The 19,851-nt window shown below is 48.1% G+C and overlaps 1 protein-coding gene across 3 annotated transcripts in view; it reads left to right on the forward strand.

Moving 5' to 3' along the window:
- FYN (FYN proto-oncogene, Src family tyrosine kinase) overlaps positions 1 to 19,851 on the forward strand; it is a 161,702-nt gene that overhangs the window by 134,813 nt on the left and 7,038 nt on the right. For all 3 annotated transcript variants that reach the window (XM_007452596.1, XM_007452597.1, XM_007452598.1), the window contains one exon: positions 13,948 to 14,079. In XM_007452596.1, coding sequence (XP_007452658.1) covers positions 13,948 to 14,079 — 132 coding nt within the window. The remainder of the gene's footprint in view (positions 1 to 13,947; positions 14,080 to 19,851) is intronic.

Raw genomic sequence — 19,851 nt, forward strand, 5'->3', positions numbered from 1 at the left:
TCTCTCTCTCTCTCTCTCTCTCTCTCTCTCTCTCTCTCTCTCTCTCTCTCTCTCTCTCTCTCTCTCTCTCCCCCTGCACACACACACCCCTCTTGGCCTTTCCTGACCCCCTGCATAGGGTCTCCCACATGAAGGACCTGCCTATTTAACCCTTTCCTCTCCTGATTTGAATCGTCACAGAGACAGGAACTTAGAGTTGCTCTGTATGGGGGGTTTTTTGTTTGTTTGTTTTAAGGTCTAACTTAACGACAGGATCATTGTTGAGAAAGCAAATGTCAAGGAGATTTAATCTTTGGATCTTTGGAATGTATGTAAAAACAGGGGCATTTAGGACTTTGTATAAAACTTGCCCTAGGTTAAGGTTTGTGTATTAAATAGAAGAAAAACATATCTGTTCAAATGCTCCCAGTATTGAGGGTTTAAATTGAGTAGATTATTATCTGGAGGAAAATTCACGTATAAATTTGACTGCAAAGAATTCATAATTGTTGCGGTTTTCATGTTAATTATTTCACGTTAAAAAATTGTTACTGCATAAATTAACACATTCTTTCATGGAGAACATATTTTAGAAAGATTTGTTACTTTAATAACTCTTTGTGTATTAGAAATCCCAGATGCCTGTACTAATTAAATATAATCAGATTTTGGATTCAAAAAGCACAGTAGCCATTTAACACAAACAAGCAGGCAGCTAGGTTGAGAAACACAGTTAGGAAGAAGTGGATCCCTGTTTCTTTCAAATTTTGAATTTCACAATTCAGAACTGTGAATTCAATCCCTGTCCTTCCTTTGTATTGCAGTGCCTGGGGATTATCAGACTCAGAACGCCAGCTTTCCAGCTCAAGGGCTCCTGCAGAATTATTAATCAGCCTCTTCTGAGGCCCCTGTAATCCGGTGGCAGATCAAGGCTGATGTCGCCATGAGATGCCCTCCCTCTGCCCCCGTCGGCACATGCGTTTCTTGTTCTCTGTCAACAACAGCACTGCAGTTCCCACACACTGTGCTGTGACCTGAACAGCAAATGTCAGGGGAGGAGGGGAAGAAACCCTTTTAATTATTGAATTTAATCTAATTCTTCCCATGCTAGAGAAGCAAATCATCCTTTGACGAAAAGCAGACCCCTTTCCAGTGCAGCCATTGTTTTAAGCGCTGAGCAGGAAGCTCTTCTGTTTGAACTGACCACGCCGCCGCCCGTGCCACGGTCAGGGCTGCTGGTCACGGGGGTGTCTGCTGAGAGCCCGGGGCTCCCCCGCAGAACGCCCTGCCCTCGGCCAGGTCCCAGCCCTCCTTCCTGCTGAGCTGAGGGCTGCATGCCTGAGCCGAGCCTGGTTCCAATCAAGCCTCCCAGATCCCGAGTTTGGTGCACTGCCCTTACAGGCAGAGAGGGCCTTCATTTGTATTCCACCGCGCACCCGGGCTTCCACCGGCTTTTCCGAGAGGGATGCTTTGTTTACATGCGCGGTCACAGCGGAGCCCGGGGGGCCAGGTTAAGCGCAGAGGGGAGCGGGTCACACTGCTAGGGAGAGGCACGTGGGTGGTGCAGACCGTGTTATCCTCTGAGAAAGGACGTGTGGAAGCCAAAGACTAAAAGGAAAAGAAAATTCACCCCTTCCTCCCCCACTCTTTCTTTTCAAATTAAAACTGTTTGCACGGAGGAGGTGGACTCATTCCTTCCATCCGCATAGTCCGGCTGCCCCCTGACTCTGCTCCTGGGGGCCGGGGGGGTGGAGGACAGATGGACCTGCTGTAAGCCCTGGTCACTGAGAGCCCGCTTGTCTGAATACCTTTCCCCTTTCTCTGAACTGGGCGGTCACGTTTTGTATTCCGTGTGGGTCTCTCTCTCCTTTGTGCTGCCTTGAGCAAAGCAACTGGGCAGTTGTTTCTGAACGGTCAGAGCAAGTCCTTGGTCTGTGCACCCATGTTTCTTAGTAATCATCAAGAAGGAAGCAGATGGTCACCCTCTGTGATTTTAAAGTGTGTAAATAGGAGCTACATACTGCCAGCAAACATCAAAAATGTCACTTGGCTTCCCTGTCTTGCTTTGCTGGCAGAAGGAACTCCTGCATTTGCATCATCCTGATAATAGGGACAGACAGTGCGAGTGAAAACTGTCCCATGTTTTGAAGGAGAGTGCACAGCAGCTTGGGGCTGGTCTCCCCCAAGGCACGGGCTGGGGCGCCGGGGGAGTGGTGTGGAAAAGCAGCCCAAAGTGGTTATTGTCTTCTGCACATGGTCTCTTCCTTCCATTTCTTCATGACTCCCAACCAGACCCTCAGTATGACCACCAGCTGTCCCCAAGCAGTATCTCCAACCCCAGTGCTTTTCCTTGCTGCCTAGCAGACTTTGTGACATGATGTCAGACTGACCCAGGCCCAGTGCCCCTACTGGGGGTGACTGGATTCTTGAGTTGATTTCTGTGTTGAGCTAAACCCCAGACATCCGTTTTTTACTTAGCTCTGAATTCTCACCACCCTGAACAGCAGCATACAGATGGTTCCAGAGCCCTACATGCAGCTTTCTTACCTTTTGTTCTGGATAAAAGATCACAAGTGTGGTGTCCATCGTACTCAGGCTATGAATCAGAGTTTTTGTTCTGCTTTTGCTGAAGGATAATGGGAATTATTCAGCACTTTGGTGTTTTAGAACAGCAAGCAGGGCTCCTCCTTTCCTCAGTTCCACCCAAGATAGCCACTTCCACAAGTACCTCCCCCCCCCCCCCCCCCCCCCGGTTGGCACTTCAGACAAAGTCTTTTTTTTTACTTTTTTCTTTTTGGCCATACTGCGCAGCATGCGGGATCTTAGTTCCCCAACCAGGGATGGAACCCGTGCCCCCTGCAGTGGAAGCACAGAGTCTTAACCACTGGACCGCCAGGAAAGTCCCAGGCAAAGTCTTCCTGATGAGTCTTGGATCTCCTTCCTGAGAGCACAGGGACCAAACACCCATGATTTCAGGAGATGCTAATTAATTTCATTCTTTACTTTTGTGTTGCAAGTGAGAGTTATACTGGGTTGTCATTGGTCACCATTGGGGAGGAGGGTGATGGGGAAAGGCAAGAAGACTGAGCCGCTCCCCTCACCTTCTGGCTCCCCCACAGATTTGTAGGAGAAATGCCACAGCCTGCTTTCTGTTCTCCATGTAAGGCACTTCTGCCCCTCCACAGTTTACCTGCCTGCCTGTCCTTCCTCAACTGCAAGACTCCAGGACCAGTGCCTTGCCTCCAGCCTCGTCCCCCATTCTCCCGGGTGCTGGGTTTGCTCCCCTCTGTCCTCTAGTTGTCCTGATTAGGCCTTTTTTTTTTTTTTTTTTTTTCGGGGCAGGGAGGTTGTACTTTCGGGAAATTTTAAATGAGACTCGGAAACATCTGGGAATTTTCAGCACTGCAGACAAAACAATAAATTCACTCTAAATCAGAAAGCAAGTAGGGTAAGGGCAATAGAGAAGCCTGCCAGGAAAGGTGGGAGTTGGGGTGAAGAAGAATGTCCCAACAGAGCAAACAGCACCTGCAAAGCAGCAGAGATAAAAGGATGAGTGAGCATTACACATGCAAGCGTCTGAAAGACGTTTAGGGAGGTGGAATTCTGGAGAAGTAGGAGAGAGGCAGTGTTGAGACTAGACCTTGCACAGCTTTTTAAGCTCTTGTCAAGAATTTAGACTTAACTCAAAGGGCAAAGAAAAACCTCTGACGGATGTTAAGCAGACACATGGCATGATTATGTTCATGGTTATGCTGTTGCTTAATATAAAGACAGCATAAATTTAACATAGTCATACCCTGCTATATCCATTTTAGTTAGCATCGGCAGGCGGACTCTCAACCACTGCGCCACCAGGGAAGCCCCTGATTAGGCTTTTAATTCCCGCTGATGGACCATCTACCCCTTCCTGTCTGGTCCTCGATTTGGGGCTCCCCTTGGGACTTGGCTTATCCCTCTCAGCCTGAATATTCCTTCCACGAATTCAGCCACACTAGACTTGGGATCCATGCCTGGCTAATCAACCCTCGTGTTTGCAGCGTGTTCAGGCCCTGCCTCTGGTCCTGGGTTCTTGTCTTCCTTAGCCCAACGTGGTCCTCCTCCACCCACATCCCCAGGGGGGACAGCACTCCTCCCTACTCCCCACCTCCTTCCTTCTCAGACTGCCCACTCGCCGTTATGCATTTCAGATGCAATATCATCTCAATCCATTGTACCATTTACTTTTCGTTTATTTTTTTTTAAACGTGGTCCTAAAGCCTTATGAACCTAAAGTAGAAATTGCAACAGAATGTGTCACCAGGAATAACTGGAAAACACACAGTTGTATTACTCCAGACATGCTTGGGAAATTCCAAAGTCATTCCTTTGGCCTAGTGTGAAAATTCCGAGTTTTGCTTTGCCAAGTTTTATTGGGTTTGAAATCATTGTTTTGTTTGAATAACCACAAAGTTCCAGGTCAGATCAGCTTTACCTCCTTCACAGGATATCCTGCCCTAGGCCCGCCTTGTTACCCCTCCTTTCCCCCCGCCCCCACCACCAATATAATCAGCTTCCTGTTATTGGCATAGTTCATGGTTTCTTTTATTCTCCAGGATAACTTTAAAGTTGGAGTACTTCACATTATTTAATCCTGGACGTAATAATTTGCAGAGTTTGAGGCTTCATAACTAAAGAGGGTTCTGGATGGATCTTTGGTTCAGAAAAACAGTGTCTGTTGTTGATATTAATGCCTTTCCTCCTTGCAGATGCTATGAGGGCACCACTTGCATTCTCTGTAGGGAGGATGTGGCAGCTTTTACTCTCTGCTGGCTTTGCCTTCTCCACCTTGGCCCACGTTTTAGCCATAGGGGATATTTTCAGGGCTGTGGAATTGGCCTGGTCACCATGGAAAAAAAAAAAAGAGAGAGAGAGAGAGAGAGAGAAAGCCTTGACAGTCCAGGAATCCAGTAAGAGCCGGTGATGTGAGCTACCCACCGCCCGTGCCCGCGCCCCCACCCCCACCCCAGGCCTCTCCTGGCCCGTTCCTGGAGCCCCAGGAAGAACCGAGGGTCACATTGCAGCGTTCTCATGTGGCCGCCTCTACCCAAGCCCCCAATCCCTGGGTACTTCCTCTTTCCCCTCTCTCCTGAGCCCTCTTGTTCCTAAAGCCAGCACCACAATTTAGCTTTCTGTTGGGTTTGCCTGTGAGCTCTGTCCCACAGCTGCCTGGAATGTCCTAGGGCAGGAGGTGACTCCCACTGTGCTGGGGACTCACTGGATGCTGAGTAAGTTCTCAGTGATTGGTTGCTGCGTGTATTGGGTTTTCTTCATCCTCCTTCCCTCCCTTGAAGTTTGGAGAGCTTTGGCTGGCCTGATGCAACTCAGTGCCTTTGCATTAAGATCCCAAGTAAAATAAGAGGTGGCATTTATTTAGGTGTAATGAGGTGCCAGGTGCTGTGCCGAGCCCTTTAAATTATTTATAATTCTCATCACAACCTCATGAGGTTATCATCATCCCCAGTTTACAGACAAGGAGACTGAGACTAAGGGGGCTTTTAAATGGTCACCCATCAAAGCCAGTGTGCGTACCCAGGTCTGCCTGCCGCTGGATCCCCTCTCCTAGATGACTGCCCCGGCCTTCCACAAATGGAAGCCCCTTCCAGCCCACAATTTGACGTCTTTGCATTGTCACAAAGAATATTCGCTCCCCGTTTCCTGGCTGACTTCCACACGCTTAGTCCAGGAGGCGGACTGGAGAGTGAAAGGCTCTGCAGCCTTCATTTGAGCACTTGAAATGCATCTGCCATCGCCTTAATGCACCAAGATGCATAAAGTACCGTAAGTAACTGAATCAAGTGAGAACTGTTTCTGTTTAAGGCAGAAGAAAGCAGATTGCCTGGCCCCTGGGGATAAAGGACCTTCATTAACTTAATTGGGACCTGGGGGTTGGGGTGAGCCGTGCTGACCTAATGAATTTAGCTGGTCACCCTGTTTTCACTTAAAAACCAAGCCTTCAGTTAGACTGTCCTGGAGTGTGGTCAGAAGGATTTTCTTCCTGTAACTGTAAGGGTGAAAATAATTATTTGTTCCGCAGCTGTATTGTGTCACTCTCTTCTTTGTTCCATTTGATTAAATTTGTGTAAAGGAAGAGAATCTCTGTGGCCATCAGTGTTGAATAAATTGCTAGGTTGACCCTTCAGCCAATTAAAACATTTATTGAGCGGCTGCCGTTTAACCAGCCTTAGGCAAGTACTGTGGCGAAGATCAGTATAAAACATGGTCTCCAACCTCAAAGGATTTACTTTCTGTTTAAGGAAAGACGAAATAACTAGTAGAGACCTAGAGACGTGTTGGAAACATGGGCGTGGCAGTAGTGGTTGAGTGTTTGGGGTCTGGAGCCAGACTCCCTTGGCTCAAATCCCAGTTCCACCATTTACATGCATCCTCTGGTATGTCGTCTTACTTCTGTTCAGTTTTCTCATCTGTAGAACAGGACCGTTATTGGTATCTGCCTCGTACGTGTAAAGCACTTAGCATGACGCCTGACACTTAGCAAGCACTCAATATATGTTTAGCTATTGTGGGAGCTACTATTGTCAAGCATTAAACTGTTGTTTATAGCACTGATTCCCAAGAGCACTGGTGAGAACGATGAAGGCTGGAGTAGTCACAGGTGACTTGATGAGGCAGGTGGGACTTGAGCTGAGCAGGCTTTAGCTAAGCAGGCGGAAGGAGAGATGACATTTAGGGTATGTTAATGTAGAAAAGGCAAGTTCACGGTTATGCGGAGTGCAGGGTACAGGTTACGGGAAAGCAAACTAAGCTAGAGTAACTGTGTGTTTGGGGCAGCAAGAACCAAAGTTGAATAGATACGTGGGTCCTAGAAAACTGGGTGGGGGATTTTGGCTTAATGCAGTAGGGAACGCCCTGTATGGTTGCCGGGGAGGCAGGTGTGGACATTAGGAAGCTGAGGTTTAAAAGGATTAATTGGAAAGACAATAAACTGAAGGCAAGGCACCATGGCTGGAGGACCAGAGGGACGAGGTCCCAAATCAGGTTTTGGCAGAGAACTTAAACAGGAAAGGGAAAGTTTGAGAGACTCGTCAAAGAGGGAAACAAGAGGCCTTGTTGATGGATTGGATATTGGGTTTAAGGAGAGGGAGAAGTCCCAAGTTTTTCACCTTGAAGCCCGGCAGAGTAGGAATCTGACCCCCAGAAAAGGGATAGTAGAAAGGAACTCCATTTGCATCCTAGAATATTAAAGTGAGAATCAACTTTGTCAGTCATGTAGTAAAATTTTCCACCTACAAGAATTTCTTTTATAACAAACTGTCTTATTCATAGTAAAATGATTTAATGAAAATAAATTTAGATTTGTAGTTGCCACCTTTGAGATAAAGGCGGGACATCCTAGAGGCTTTGTCCCTTAGACGTTTGCAAATTGAGAACCAAGACTTCAGATGAAAGACAGAGTCTGTCCAGTGTTTCCCGCCCAGTTCACACAGAGATGCCGGGCAGGGTTAGTCATGAGGGAGGGCATGTTCCCCCAGGGAGTCAATAGAGAGAAGGGTCTACAGCACTTAGGCCTCTAACACACTTGGAATTAGTGAGAGGGAGACTGAGGAAAAGCCTACAGCAGACACAAGAGAAATGCCTAGAAAGAAAGGAAGAGCATCAGGGAAGAATAAACTCAGAAAAGATCATTCATTTCTCGTAGAAATGTTTGAGCTTTACAAAGTGTTGGAGTATGCTAAGTAAGTTTCACTCCTTTGTTTCTGAGATGATTTGTACTACCCAAATGTGAAAAGTGTGCTAAATAGCACAAATGTGACTAGAGCCACAAGTTAAATAAACATGATGACAGAAGTGACAATAGGCACATCATCTACCCCAGGGGCCCCCAACCCCCAGACCGGTATCAGTCCATGGCCTGTTAGGAACCGGACCGCAGAGCAGGAGGTGAGCAGCGGGCAAGCGAGCGAAGCTTCATCTGCTGCTCCCCCATCGCTGGCGTTGCTGCCTGAACTATCCCCCCTCCCCCACCCCAGTCCGTGGAAAAATTGTCTTCCACGAAACTGGTCCCTGGTGCCAAAAAGGTTGGGGACCGCTGATCTACCTAATTGCTAATAGACACCCACAGGCCTTGAAATGTCATGATGCTTTTCAAGAGTTTTGAAAAGTCAAAATGCTTTTCACATTCTGGCTCATCACAGATCATTCTCTAGGTAATAAGGTGTTATTTCCATGTTTTAAAGACAAGGAGAGGGTGAGGTAGAGGATGCTCACAGGCCCCAGTGGCTCCCCACCACACCCAGGTGGGATCCGGAGTCCTTAGTGTGACTTGAAGAACCCACAAAATCTGTGCTTGTAGCCCATTTTATTCTTCTTTATAGCACTTGTCGCTGTCTGACATATATAATGGCCATTCATTTATTTTATCTCGTTCCCAAGCTAGCCTACAGGCCCCCTGAGAGCAGGAGGTTGCATTCACTATGGTAGCCTCAGCACTAAGGACCATGCCAGGCACATAGGAAACTCCAGAAATACTTATGGTAGGAAGAGAGAGAACAAAACCAGTCCAGCAGGGGTGGGGTCTTTTGTTGTCTTGTGGACAAACTTTGATAACTGAATAAATCCACAACTCTCTCCTTTCTCTTACTTAAAACATGGATGGTTGTTAACCTTACTCTAAAGAAGACCAGTGAGGTTGAATGATTGCTTTCCAGTCACCTGCTTCCATCCCAGTCTGTTAAAAGAAAAAACAGGATTTTCCACTTTGTTTGGCTGTGAATGCTCCAAGGCCTCTGGCCACCTTGTCTTTCTGCGGCTCTTACCCCCCAGCTTCAGCCCCAGGCCCCTCAGAGAGCCAAGTCCAGGATTCCCACCACCTCAGACAGGTTCACTCAGACCCAAAGGGGTTCTGAACACCCTTCATCTGGCACTAAAATCAGCGTTTTTCCAGGTGTTTTTAAGTTTCATTAGTGTGCAACAGATGCTTTTCTACTGTAGTTGACAGTTGTCAAACACTTAAAAGCGCATCCAGATGGTTATAGACAGCGACACTGGTCACTGAGGACAAGGCGAGGACTCGCCAGAGAGCAGGGAACTGATAATAAGCCCCATAAGGAACCGAGGTTGTTCAGCCTGGAAGGGAAGGCCGGATGGCCTATCAGTGTCCAGTCACTCATTCATTCAGCACCCCCTTATCTAGTGCCTTTTGTGCATAAGGCACTGGGCTCAATACTGGAGACATGGTGGCCACCCAGAAAGACACGCGCCGGCCCCCGAGGACAGTATCTATGGAGAAAAACGCACTTCTGACAGCTCACATGCTTACTGCACTTAAATGGTAACAGCTGCAAAGAGCCAGACACTCTGGCAGTGCGGAGCTAGGGAAACTGCCCCAGTCTTAGTGCCCGGGCCAGGGTTCCTGTGCCAGAAGCACTTAGGCCAGGAACAAAGGAGAGCAGGAGTCAACCACGGGGCAGGAGTAGGGTGGGACTTGCGGCGAAGCCAACAGCCTGCCTGGAGGCCCTGCAGCAGGAAGGACGACGGTCAGAGGAGGTCATGGGGCCAGTGAGGCAACAGAGGAGGTGAGGCTCCGGATAACAGGAGGAGGCTGGGGAGTGGGAAGGAGGAACCAGAGCGTGCATGTGGGCCCAAGTGGAAGGCGGTGCAGGAAGGAGGCAGGTGGCAGGGAGCAAGTGAGGACCGGAGTGCAGGTAGTGAGGATGACTAGGGACAGACACCTTCAAGGGTGTGACGTAGACTCAATGTGGGCGACGCTAAAGCAGCAGAGGCCAAAGATGGCTCCACGAAGATCTGTCGAGCTCGTCTAGGTAGGCTCCGCGCTGCTTATCTGAGCGCACAGTGGAGAACCAGTAGACATGGCATCCAGAAAGAAGATTCTCAGCATTCTGGTGTCCTCACTTGGGCAGCTTCCAAGGCAGCAAACACTGAAAAAGCAGCAGAATCGTGGGGAGGATAAATTTTGCATGTTGTGTTTGAGAGGCCCTATGAGGTCCCAGTGGAGGCTCTGAGGAGGGAATTGGTTTTACGGGTCAGGAACTCAGGAGGGGAGGTCCTATCGGATGATACAAATGCAGGCGTCACTGGAGTCAGGATAGTCGTTGAAGCCACGGGAGTAGAATCCCCCCGTTGGTCACAACGCTGATGCCCACTCGTTTCACATCTCCGGAGACTTTAGAGAAGCAGGCGTGAGGTATCTATAAGAAATGATTATTTAAAACACTGCTATGTTTACTCGACACAGAAAATGATTTAGCCTGAAGCTAGCTGGTCCTCTTGCTATTCTGGGAGGTAAATGACCAAAGTACAAAGATACTCTACCTGTAGAGTGGTTCCAGGACCTGGGCCCCAGTGACAGCACCAAGTCAGGCTTTCAGCACTGAGTTAACCTTGGGAAGTTGGTAAAATCTGCAGACACTGCCTGGAAAACATCAGTGGAAAAGATGCTTTCAGGTCCATACATAAATACATATAGATTATGTGTGGCCTTTGTCTGTTGGCTTAAAAGAATCCTAAACTGTTTAATTCAGTAAGAAATAAAAACTAGAGTGATGATAATTTCCGTATTTTTTAGTTCACCTAAACGTTGAACAAGCCCACTAAGAGTTCCCAGGTCCTTCACAGCCTGTGGTATCAGTGGCACAGATCATCATACCTGCATCGGCTGCTGTTATTTCCTCCAGTGAAGTACAGAGGAGAGGAGATTGTTTTGGCATCTAATCCTGTTCCCAAAGGAGAGAATTTCAGGAAGAGCAAATCAGCTAGTTACGTGACGACACCAAGTTCATTGTGGTGTAGGTGTCCTGACGTTGTCCCCTTTTTTCTACAAATCCATACCAATTAGAAGACAACTTTGATCCTGGCTTTATGCCTGCTGTGATATCTATAAAAAAATCTGAGGAAGGAGAACTTTATTTTGAAGGAAAAGGCACTGTTTACACCTAGGAGGTCCTTCCTTCCAGGCTTCTGAGGTTTCCTAACTTTACCCGAGGAGGCCGCCCATCCAGCCCCCAGCAGGGTGGTATCCTTGGCAACCTTAGGGATGCTGTTCTCAGAGACCGGGATTTGCAGTGTGCAACCGCATGGCCATTTGCAGAGACCCCTGCCCAAGCCCCAGGTGAACTCTCCCTGATGTGGAGCTGCATCTGTACCCTCAGGAGGGGGGAAACGAAAATGAGGGGAAATTGAGGTAATGAGATGAGTAGAAGAGTGAGCATTGATTAGTTCTTCTCAGTTGAAACCTCACTTAATCACTAACAGCTTATCAGTGCTTTAATTTAACATTTTGTCTTCTTTGAAACTGTGAGTTATCTTTAGAGAACCTTCTTTTGTCAACAGTGGCTGCTATTTTGGGCCCAAAACAAAGTAGGAGAAATCAGACAAAGACATTCTTCATTTTTTCCCCTCGAAAATGTATTAGGTATAAATACATTGCTTATCTTAGAAAGAAAACTAATGCAAACTAAATTTATGTAAGTAAGCTCCTGCTCGCAAGTCAAAGCACATATCTACAAACGATTCCCTATCAGAGATCCATTACAACCTTTGCTTCAACTTATATTTTGAAGGTTTATATATTATAGTTCTTGTTGTAGATGATACAGTGAGAAAATAATAAAGCAGACTAGCACAACTGACTGATATATTGATAATTGCTTTTTTTTTAATCTGAAATCTTCTCTCAGAAAATCCAAAATGACTTTATCCCAATTTTAACTAGTTTACTTTCAGCAACACTCACATCTTGAGCAACGTGGAGTGATTCCAAGAAGGGAAGAAAGGCTTTTTTTGCTTGTCATTTTATTTGCAGGATTTGTGTCTGCACAGTGGAGAAAAATGTTCTATTTGCTTCAGAGACAGACATAGATTTCCAAGCCATTTGGCTCAAGAGATGGTTTAAATAGGAATGAATTTAATATACCTTTAATTCTCTGAAATAAGAGAATTCCAGCTGAGGTTTGGTCCAGGGCAAAGTTGGCTCTCGACACTGAAGAAAATCTATCACATTAATCCCAGAGGCTCAGAGTCCAAAGCTGCGTGAACAGAACGCTGGAGGATAGGAAGTGTGAGAAGAATGCTTTGAAAGAAACTTTAAAAACAAAATGACTGTTCAGAGAATACCAGACCTTGCAACACTTAAGCAAAGATATAAGTAATTATACTTGAGAAACATAGCTAATTAAAAATAACTCGATGCATAAAAGGAAGAAAAACTATAGAATAGCTTCTCTGCTCCACTGTTAATGTGAGATGCAATGGAATAAAATAGTAGGATTTTGTTTTTAATTTCATTTCACACGGGCATAGAAGAGATGGAGAGGAAAATTATATTGCCAGAAAATGCCAGGGTAGATTTGCTGAAGGTGTTATCATGTACTGTATTTAAAACAAAAATCTAATTGCTGTAATTTATCATAACCTCTGGTTATTAAAACGCTGCTAATTCAAAGATTTTAATAATTTGCCAGTTTTACACATAATGGCTTTTCTTAGAAGATACTGTGAAAATTTCTCATTTTGTCAGACTTTGTATGATTTTTTTTTAGGAGTTCCTAAGTAAAACTAACATGCTTTAAACATATAATTGTGTTTACATCACTAATAAAAATCGCCTGTGTTTTCCTTTTAGTTTGTTCAATGAAATATCTGAAACTGCTTTATCATTGTTGAGCCTAACGTGTGAGTGCAGGCTGCTGAATCAATTTTAATTCCCCGCATATACATCTCGCTTCAGAAGAAGCAGGGTGGACCCCACCCTTCCTTTTTGATTAGAGAAAGGATTCTTTTAATCGGAGACATTTGAAAGAAAAGAGTCTACTCACTTTGGCACAAAATTTGCTTCTTGGTCTTGAGAAATCAGACTCGTAAGACAGTCATTGAGATAAAACCACTGTTTAAAAACAAACAGTAGACAGTACCCTGTCTGGCTGGTAGGAGAAAGGTATGGAGGTAAGCAAGGGATCATACAGTACAGAAGAAAAACCTATCCCAGAATTAAAGGTGGCCACTATCAGGGGAAAGGGTGGTAGGAAGAAAGAGAGTGTACAGGGGAAGTAGCCAGAGGCAAAGTCATTTCTCTGCTGTAGATGTAGGAGGCATTGGGGAAATACAGCCCATCTCAGCGTAACACCTGGGCGGCAGCAAATTGTCTCCACCCTGGGAGAAGCGTGGTGGCTTGATCTGGTTTTTATGTACCTCAGTAAGAGCAGACTATGGTCTTACATACTAAAGGATTCTTTTTTTTTTTTTTTTTTTTTTTTTTCTTTAGGAATGCAAGAGATTTCTGTGCATTAATTTTGTATCCTGCTACTTTACCAAATTCATTGATTAGCTCTAGTAGTTTTCTTTTTTTTTTCTTGCGTTATGCGGGCCTCTCACTGTCGTGGCCTCTCCCATTTGCGGAGCACAGGCTCCGGACGCGCAGGCTCAGTGGCCATGGCTCACGGGCCCAGCCGCTCCGCGGCATGTGGGATCTTCCCGAAACGGGGCACGAACCCGCGTCTCCTGCATCGGCAGGCGGACTCTCAAGCACTGCGCCACCAGGGAAGCCCCATACTAAAGGATTCTTGAGAGTAGCAGTGTGATTTAATTCTATGTGTATTTATTAAAATATAACTTTATTTGAAAGCAAAAGAAAAAATATATAGTTTCCTAAATCACAAGTTAGCCCGACCTCCAGACCAAACCTATGTCTTTCAGTAGGTTTGTAGATTCAAGTTCTAAAGGCCAGAACTTTAAGCGGCCTTGAAGCCCAGCCCTTTGATGGGACTTGCTTAAGGTCGCAGAGCCAGAAGCAGACCCCACAGCTGCTCAGTCCTAGTCTGTGTCCTGTCTCCCCTCCTTCCCATCCTCCTCTCTGAACCTGATCCCAGGAAAGCACTTCCGCTTGCCCTTCCTTCCCAGCCCCACGCCCAGCGCCACGCTCTCTGCCTGACAAGTAACCGGGTGTTCTTCCTGCAGGTGCAAAGTTCCCCATTAAGTGGACAGCCCCCGAAGCAGCCCTGTACGGGAGGTTCACAATCAAGTCTGACGTGTGGTCTTTTGGAATCTTACTTACAGAGCTGGTCACCAAAGGAAGAGTTCCGTACCCAGGTAAGGGCAGGGCACAGCAGAAATGGGCCTGGGTGGATGCTCTCCCAGCACCATTTGGGGAATCTCCCAGCACCATTTGGGGAACCTTCACCCTGTTTGCCTTCTAAACCCCATCCTCAGCTTTCTGCCAAGCATGAGTTTGAAGCACATGGACAGGTATTTAGCCAGAGAAAAGCAGAAGTGGGAGCCCCCGTGGTAGGTAGACAAGCACCCACCGTGAATCGTGTGCCAGGATTAATGCAATTAGTAGCTGGTGAATGCTTCAGCCCACCCCAGTTCATGGGTTCTCTCCCCTCTCAGTAAGAGTGTGGGTCCCTGGCTCCCAGGGCAGAAGTGTCACTGGCAGAACCTCTGCCCAAATGGAGTTTGCAGACACTTCTGGGAAAGAGGAGAAAAGCCCTCACTGCTTTCTGATTACTCTGTAGCACTGACCCATGGAGTGAACCTGGCAGGAAGATGTCAGGACCTGCCCTCTCTGCAGGCCCCGGTTCAGAAGGCCAGAGACAACAGAGGCACATGGGAAACGCAATTTAGAAGCCACTCACTGCACGTTTCTTGGTTTTGTTTTTTGTGGGGTTTTTTGTTTGTTTGGTTTTTTTTTTTGGTGGGGGGGGGGGGGGGTTTTGGCCATGCCGTGCACCTTGCAGGATCTCAGTTCCCAGACCAGGAATTGAACCCGGGCCACTGTACTGAAAGCCCAGAATCCTAACCACTAGGCCACCAGGGAACTCCCTCACTGCACGTTTCTGAACAGTTAAGATATGCGGGGGGGGGGTGGTTTTGGCCATGCCGTGCACCTTGCAGGATCTCAGTTCCCAGACCAGGAATTGAACCCGGGCCACTGTACTGAAAGCCCAGAATCCTAACCACTAGGCCACCAGGGAACTCCCTCACTGCACGTTTCTGAACAGTTAAGATATGCTCTACAAAAGCAAGTATAGTGTAAAGCCATTGGAGATTCTTAAGCCCTGGAATTTTTCTGGATTATCAGTCATGCTCTCCAAAGAAACCACGGGTTTTAGGTTATTCTCGCCTGAATTCATTAATTTAGACAGATGGTGACATAAAGGATAATCATGCCATTTTACCTCCACGCTTTAGTGGTTATAGCGCAGGGACGATCTGCTTTCTGAAATGTTAAGGACATATTTTTCAGTTACTGTTGAGTGAAGAAAGAACCTAGCTCCCCATCATTCCCTGCCTAAGAAAGGAGCTTTTAAAAATAAAAAAGCAGCAACAGAAACGATAGTGGAGATTAATGAGGAATTGAGGGCTCTTGCAAATCCTCGGTTTGTAATCGTATCTTTGCAGTCAGAGGAGCCGGCGAGGGCCGATTAATTTGTAATCCCTTTGTTCCCTTTTTATGATTGTTTCTGGTCATCTTGGGAGAATGCAGAGAAGTAAAGAAGATCTCTTTCCGGGTTGGTCGTAGCCTCAGGACTCCTAGGAGAGCCAGGTTGGCACAGAGGCAAAATTGACAAATTCCCTGTCTCTGAAGCACCAGCACTGGGCGGTTAGAGATGCGGGCGGAAGGCAGTTTTATTGATGCTGTGGCGACTGCTGCCCCCGGCATGCACCAAGTGGGCAGCTGCTCTGGGAATAGCCAACTAGCACGGCAGAAAGGGCCGCCCCGGAGGGGCCTGGAGCACAGCACGGGCATTTTTGAATTGCTCCTCAAGGGGGAGAATGTGCAGGTCTCGGGATTTTGAAGATGTGAAGGCGCCTCTTTTTTTATTGTCTGAATTTTGAATGAATCTCTTCCTGAGTCCCCCAAGTTTCCAGCCACCCGATGTGTTAAATGCAGCTGTGGGGGAAGGTTAGCGTTTTGTGTTTCTGCGAAGCCTTTCCTTCCAGGAAGACAAAGCTGCTTTTTGTTTCTCAGGGTCACGTGCAGAAACCAAGACAAAGGGGAGAGCGGGGCGGCAGCCTCAGAGAAGGAAGGCAGGTGTGTGTTTCTGAGGGAGAGTCTTTTGTCAAGTTTGGTTCTGGCATAAAGAAAGCGGCCTCACTTTACAACTTAGGCTAGGATTTTCATTCATTCGGCGTAGCGTCAGTAAGTGTGACCGTGCCTGGCATTTTGCTCGACCTGGGAAATAAATATAAACGAGGCATTCATACTCTCAGCAAGCGTTGAGGAGAACGGTCCTCAAGCAAGACGCTGTTTTAGTGGCTGGAGCTAGAACAGTGAGCAAAGAAATGAATTCAGTCCCTGCACTCATAGAGCTTACAGTCAGATGGATAAAGTGTGCATCAAATCCAGGAAGAAATCAGCCTTTTTTCTTACTTCTCTATCATTAGAGGAAATCATCTTCGAGGGATGGAGTACTTGAACTCACCCACCGTGGGCCCCCAATCTTAAATCTGACAATGGGGGAGGGGCCCCTGATTCAGGTGTCTGCGTACAGCAGGTCCTGAGAAGGGCCTTTCACTCAGAATCCTGTGAGGATGGCAAAGGAGTTTGGAAGGGGAACCAAGTCCACTTCATTGCGCGTCGTTACACACTCTGAGCAACTGCTGACGTGCCGGGGGCTTTGATAGCCGCCCTAATTCTGCGAGGGCGGCAGAGGGAAGGGGCCACGACTGGGAAGCTCCGCCGAGAAGGCATGTGGGGTTTCCCCCTCAGGTTGAGGAAGAGGGTCCCAGACGAGGACGGGCATGCGGAAGGGCGCCCGCTCAAGGAGCCGCAGGCTTAGTCTGCGGAGGAGGCCGTGAGGCAGGGGCACCCGGGCCAGCAGCTGGAAAGCCTGGCCAGAGCCCACCGGGAGGGGCCTGGTGCTGCCACAGGGAGGCCTGGCCGGTCTGCGGCGGTGGCCGGGGGGGCCGTGGCAGCGAGGGTGTGATGGGAGCCACGGAAAGTTGTTCCCTGGCCTGCCCCTCGCCGTGGATGCGGCTCGCTTTTGTTCTTTAACACAGCTGTAATCACGTTTAATTGGACTTCTGAATCTCACCTTGAGGGATCCCTTTCACAGAGAGGGATTCCAGTTGTAGGATGATTACCTTCATGAAGAAGAACGACCGCTAAGGAGCAGTCGTTCAGCTTCACCCATTGGCGCCATGGAAGGAAGGCCCTTCCTGTCTGCGTCCTCGCCGTCTGTTGGTGCGACCGCGTGAGCATTATGTGCCGAGGGGCTGCTCCTCCGCTGCCCTGAGTCCTCGTGCCTGTGGACAGCACCCAGGACAGACCCCTAGTCCCCTTCCACCGTGACTTCCATCCTGACTTCTCAATGCAGTTATTTCTCAGGTGGCTAGAGTTTATTTGCAAGTAATTCTTGTTTCAAGAGCAGTAGGTAGAGATACATTTTTCTGAACTCTTTCATACCTGAGAGTGGCTTTCTGTCACCTTCACACACAGGAAAGTTACTTGGGCTGGTGGTGAGGATGGGGGTCAAGGGGGAAGGGAAAGTGACTTCCCCACTGCCCCATGGTGGGCTGTCATCCTCTGGTGCAGTGACCCCCTTTCATAGAATTTCCCGCTTCCGGTCTCTCCCCCCTTCCCCTCCCCCACCATTCATTCTATCACTGTCACCACCAGAGTTATCCTGGAAAACACAGACCCGCTTATCCTACTCTACTAGTTAACAAGTCCATGGCTCCCCCCTTGCCTTCCAGATAAACTCCAGAAGCCTTTGTTTGCATTGTCCTTCATACCTCTTCCCTTCAGTCATTCCACAGATATTTATTGAATACCTACTATATGCCAGGTGCTGTTTAGGCCCCAGGAGTGTAGCTGTGAACCAAAAGACAAAAACTGTCCTCCTGAACTTTTCATGCCTTAGAGGAGACAGACAATAACACAAATAAGCAAAATGTATTCAGCACTGGCTGGTGGTAATGGGTAAGGAGAAGAATAAAACGGGGACGGGGATAGAGGGTAGCAAGGGAGGACCTCCCCAGGAAGATGACGTCTGAGGAAGCGAGGCTCAGGGTCGATACCTGGGGGAGGAGCCTCCCTTCAGAGGCAACCGCAGCGCAGAGGCCCTGAAGAACCGCCGCGAGGCCCGTGTGTCTAGGGCAGAGGGAGCCAGAGGGCCAAGAGGCCCCAGGCAGATCGGTAGGTCTTCCTGGGTCACGGTGAGGGCTTTTGCTTTTACTGTTAGTGAGATGAGTGACTGATGGGCTTTGAGCGGGCGACATGACCAGACGTGATTTCTTGCTTGCCGCCTGCCAACACTTCGCACCAAGGGATCTCTCTCAAACACGCAAGTCTCTCTTCTCAGCTCCGCTCCCTGCCTCCGAATCCTTCCAAGCCCGGCCCAAACGCCCACCCCCTCCTTTGTGTGGCCTCTTCTCCATGTCTCTTCCTGGGTTGCACCTTCTGCTTGCTTCCATGCCACTGGGTACATCTCTGCTGAAACCCTTGTCTTTGTGTCTCTATTTCCCAGTAGCTCTGAACTCTGAGAAGGGGGCTCCTTTTATGTGCTCCCCATGCCCAGCACAGTGTCTGCCCCATGAGTACACTCTCAGGAAGTCTAAGTGAATGCATGGATGCATGCATGGATGCATGCATGGATGGCTATAGGCAGGGGGAGAAAAGATTATGCCTATGAGGCTTTTAAAACAAGACTTTGCCCATAGACTGCAAAGTCTTTCAGCTCTATTTCATCATCTCCACAAGTAAATATAGCATGTTTTTTCCCAGCCACAAAGTAGCCTCTGTCCCCAAAGTTGTTCCGAGAAATTGACCCCGTGATCAGTTCAGACACCACGTCCCAGCACCGTTCTAGGCAGAATGTCCCGGCCATTCAGTGCCCCGGCTCTCAACTGAACACCTGCTTTGGGAATTTGGCAGCATCTGACAAAGCAGGAACATTCCCTTAAGTGTATCACGGTTATTCATCCATTTGAAGCACTTTCAACTCTTTTAACAATTGACAGCTGCCTGGCTTCCGTGAATGCATCTAGTCACTTGATAATGACTTGAAGAGGAAGATAACTAGTGAATGTATAGCATTTTCCTTAAAGAATTAGAAGTCTCCACCTTTGTCCTCCCTCTGCCCCACTCAGATGCCTCAGACAGAGCCTGAACTGTAGACTTAAATTCCTCTGTGTTCAGCAGCCCATCATTGTCGCCTGCACTCTCATCCCCACTGTGCCCAGCGTGATGACAGGAGCAGGTTTCTCTTGGGGTGGGAAGAAGTTAGGGCTCTGCAGCCCTTCGAAGGATGAACCTTCGAATCTCAGCCAAGGGCGCTTTGTCCTCCCTGCCCCCATCCACAGTCTGCAGGCTTATTCTTTCAGCTCCTGGTGTTCCCTCCAAAGGGAATCCTTCCTGGAATGCCCAGGAGTCGTGTTGTCGCCTCCCCCCACGAAGTTGCTCTTGGCCAGTGTGGCAGGTGAAGGAGAGAGGGTGGGAGGTGAGGGCAGTTCTTCCCTATCCGTGCGTTTCTGCAGCCTTCCCGGTGGGCACCCTTACCCTCACTGTCCCTTTTTCACGTTTCTGGGACAAAGGAGCTGTTCGTGATACTGTATTATCAACTTTAAACAACCTTTGTGTGTTATGGCACCTGAGTAGCCGTCATTTCTGTATTTATTAACAGAGTGGGCTTAATAAAAACAGCTGTCCTGGGCTTCCCTGGTGGCGCAGTGCTTGAGAGTCCGCCTGCCGTTGCAGGAGACGCGGGTTCGTGCCCCGTTTCGGGAAGATCCCACATGCCGCGGAGCGGCTGGGCCCGTGAGCCATGGCCGCTGGGCCTGCGCGTCCGGAGCCTGTGCTCCGCAAATGGGAGAGGCCACAACAGTGAGAGGCCCGCATAACGCAAGAAAAAAAAAAAA

Source organism: Lipotes vexillifer, unplaced genomic scaffold (assembly GCF_000442215.2).
Source record: "Lipotes vexillifer unplaced genomic scaffold, Lipotes_vexillifer_v1.1 scaffold463, whole genome shotgun sequence".
NCBI classification, from domain to species: Eukaryota; Metazoa; Chordata; class Mammalia; order Artiodactyla; family Lipotidae; genus Lipotes; species Lipotes vexillifer.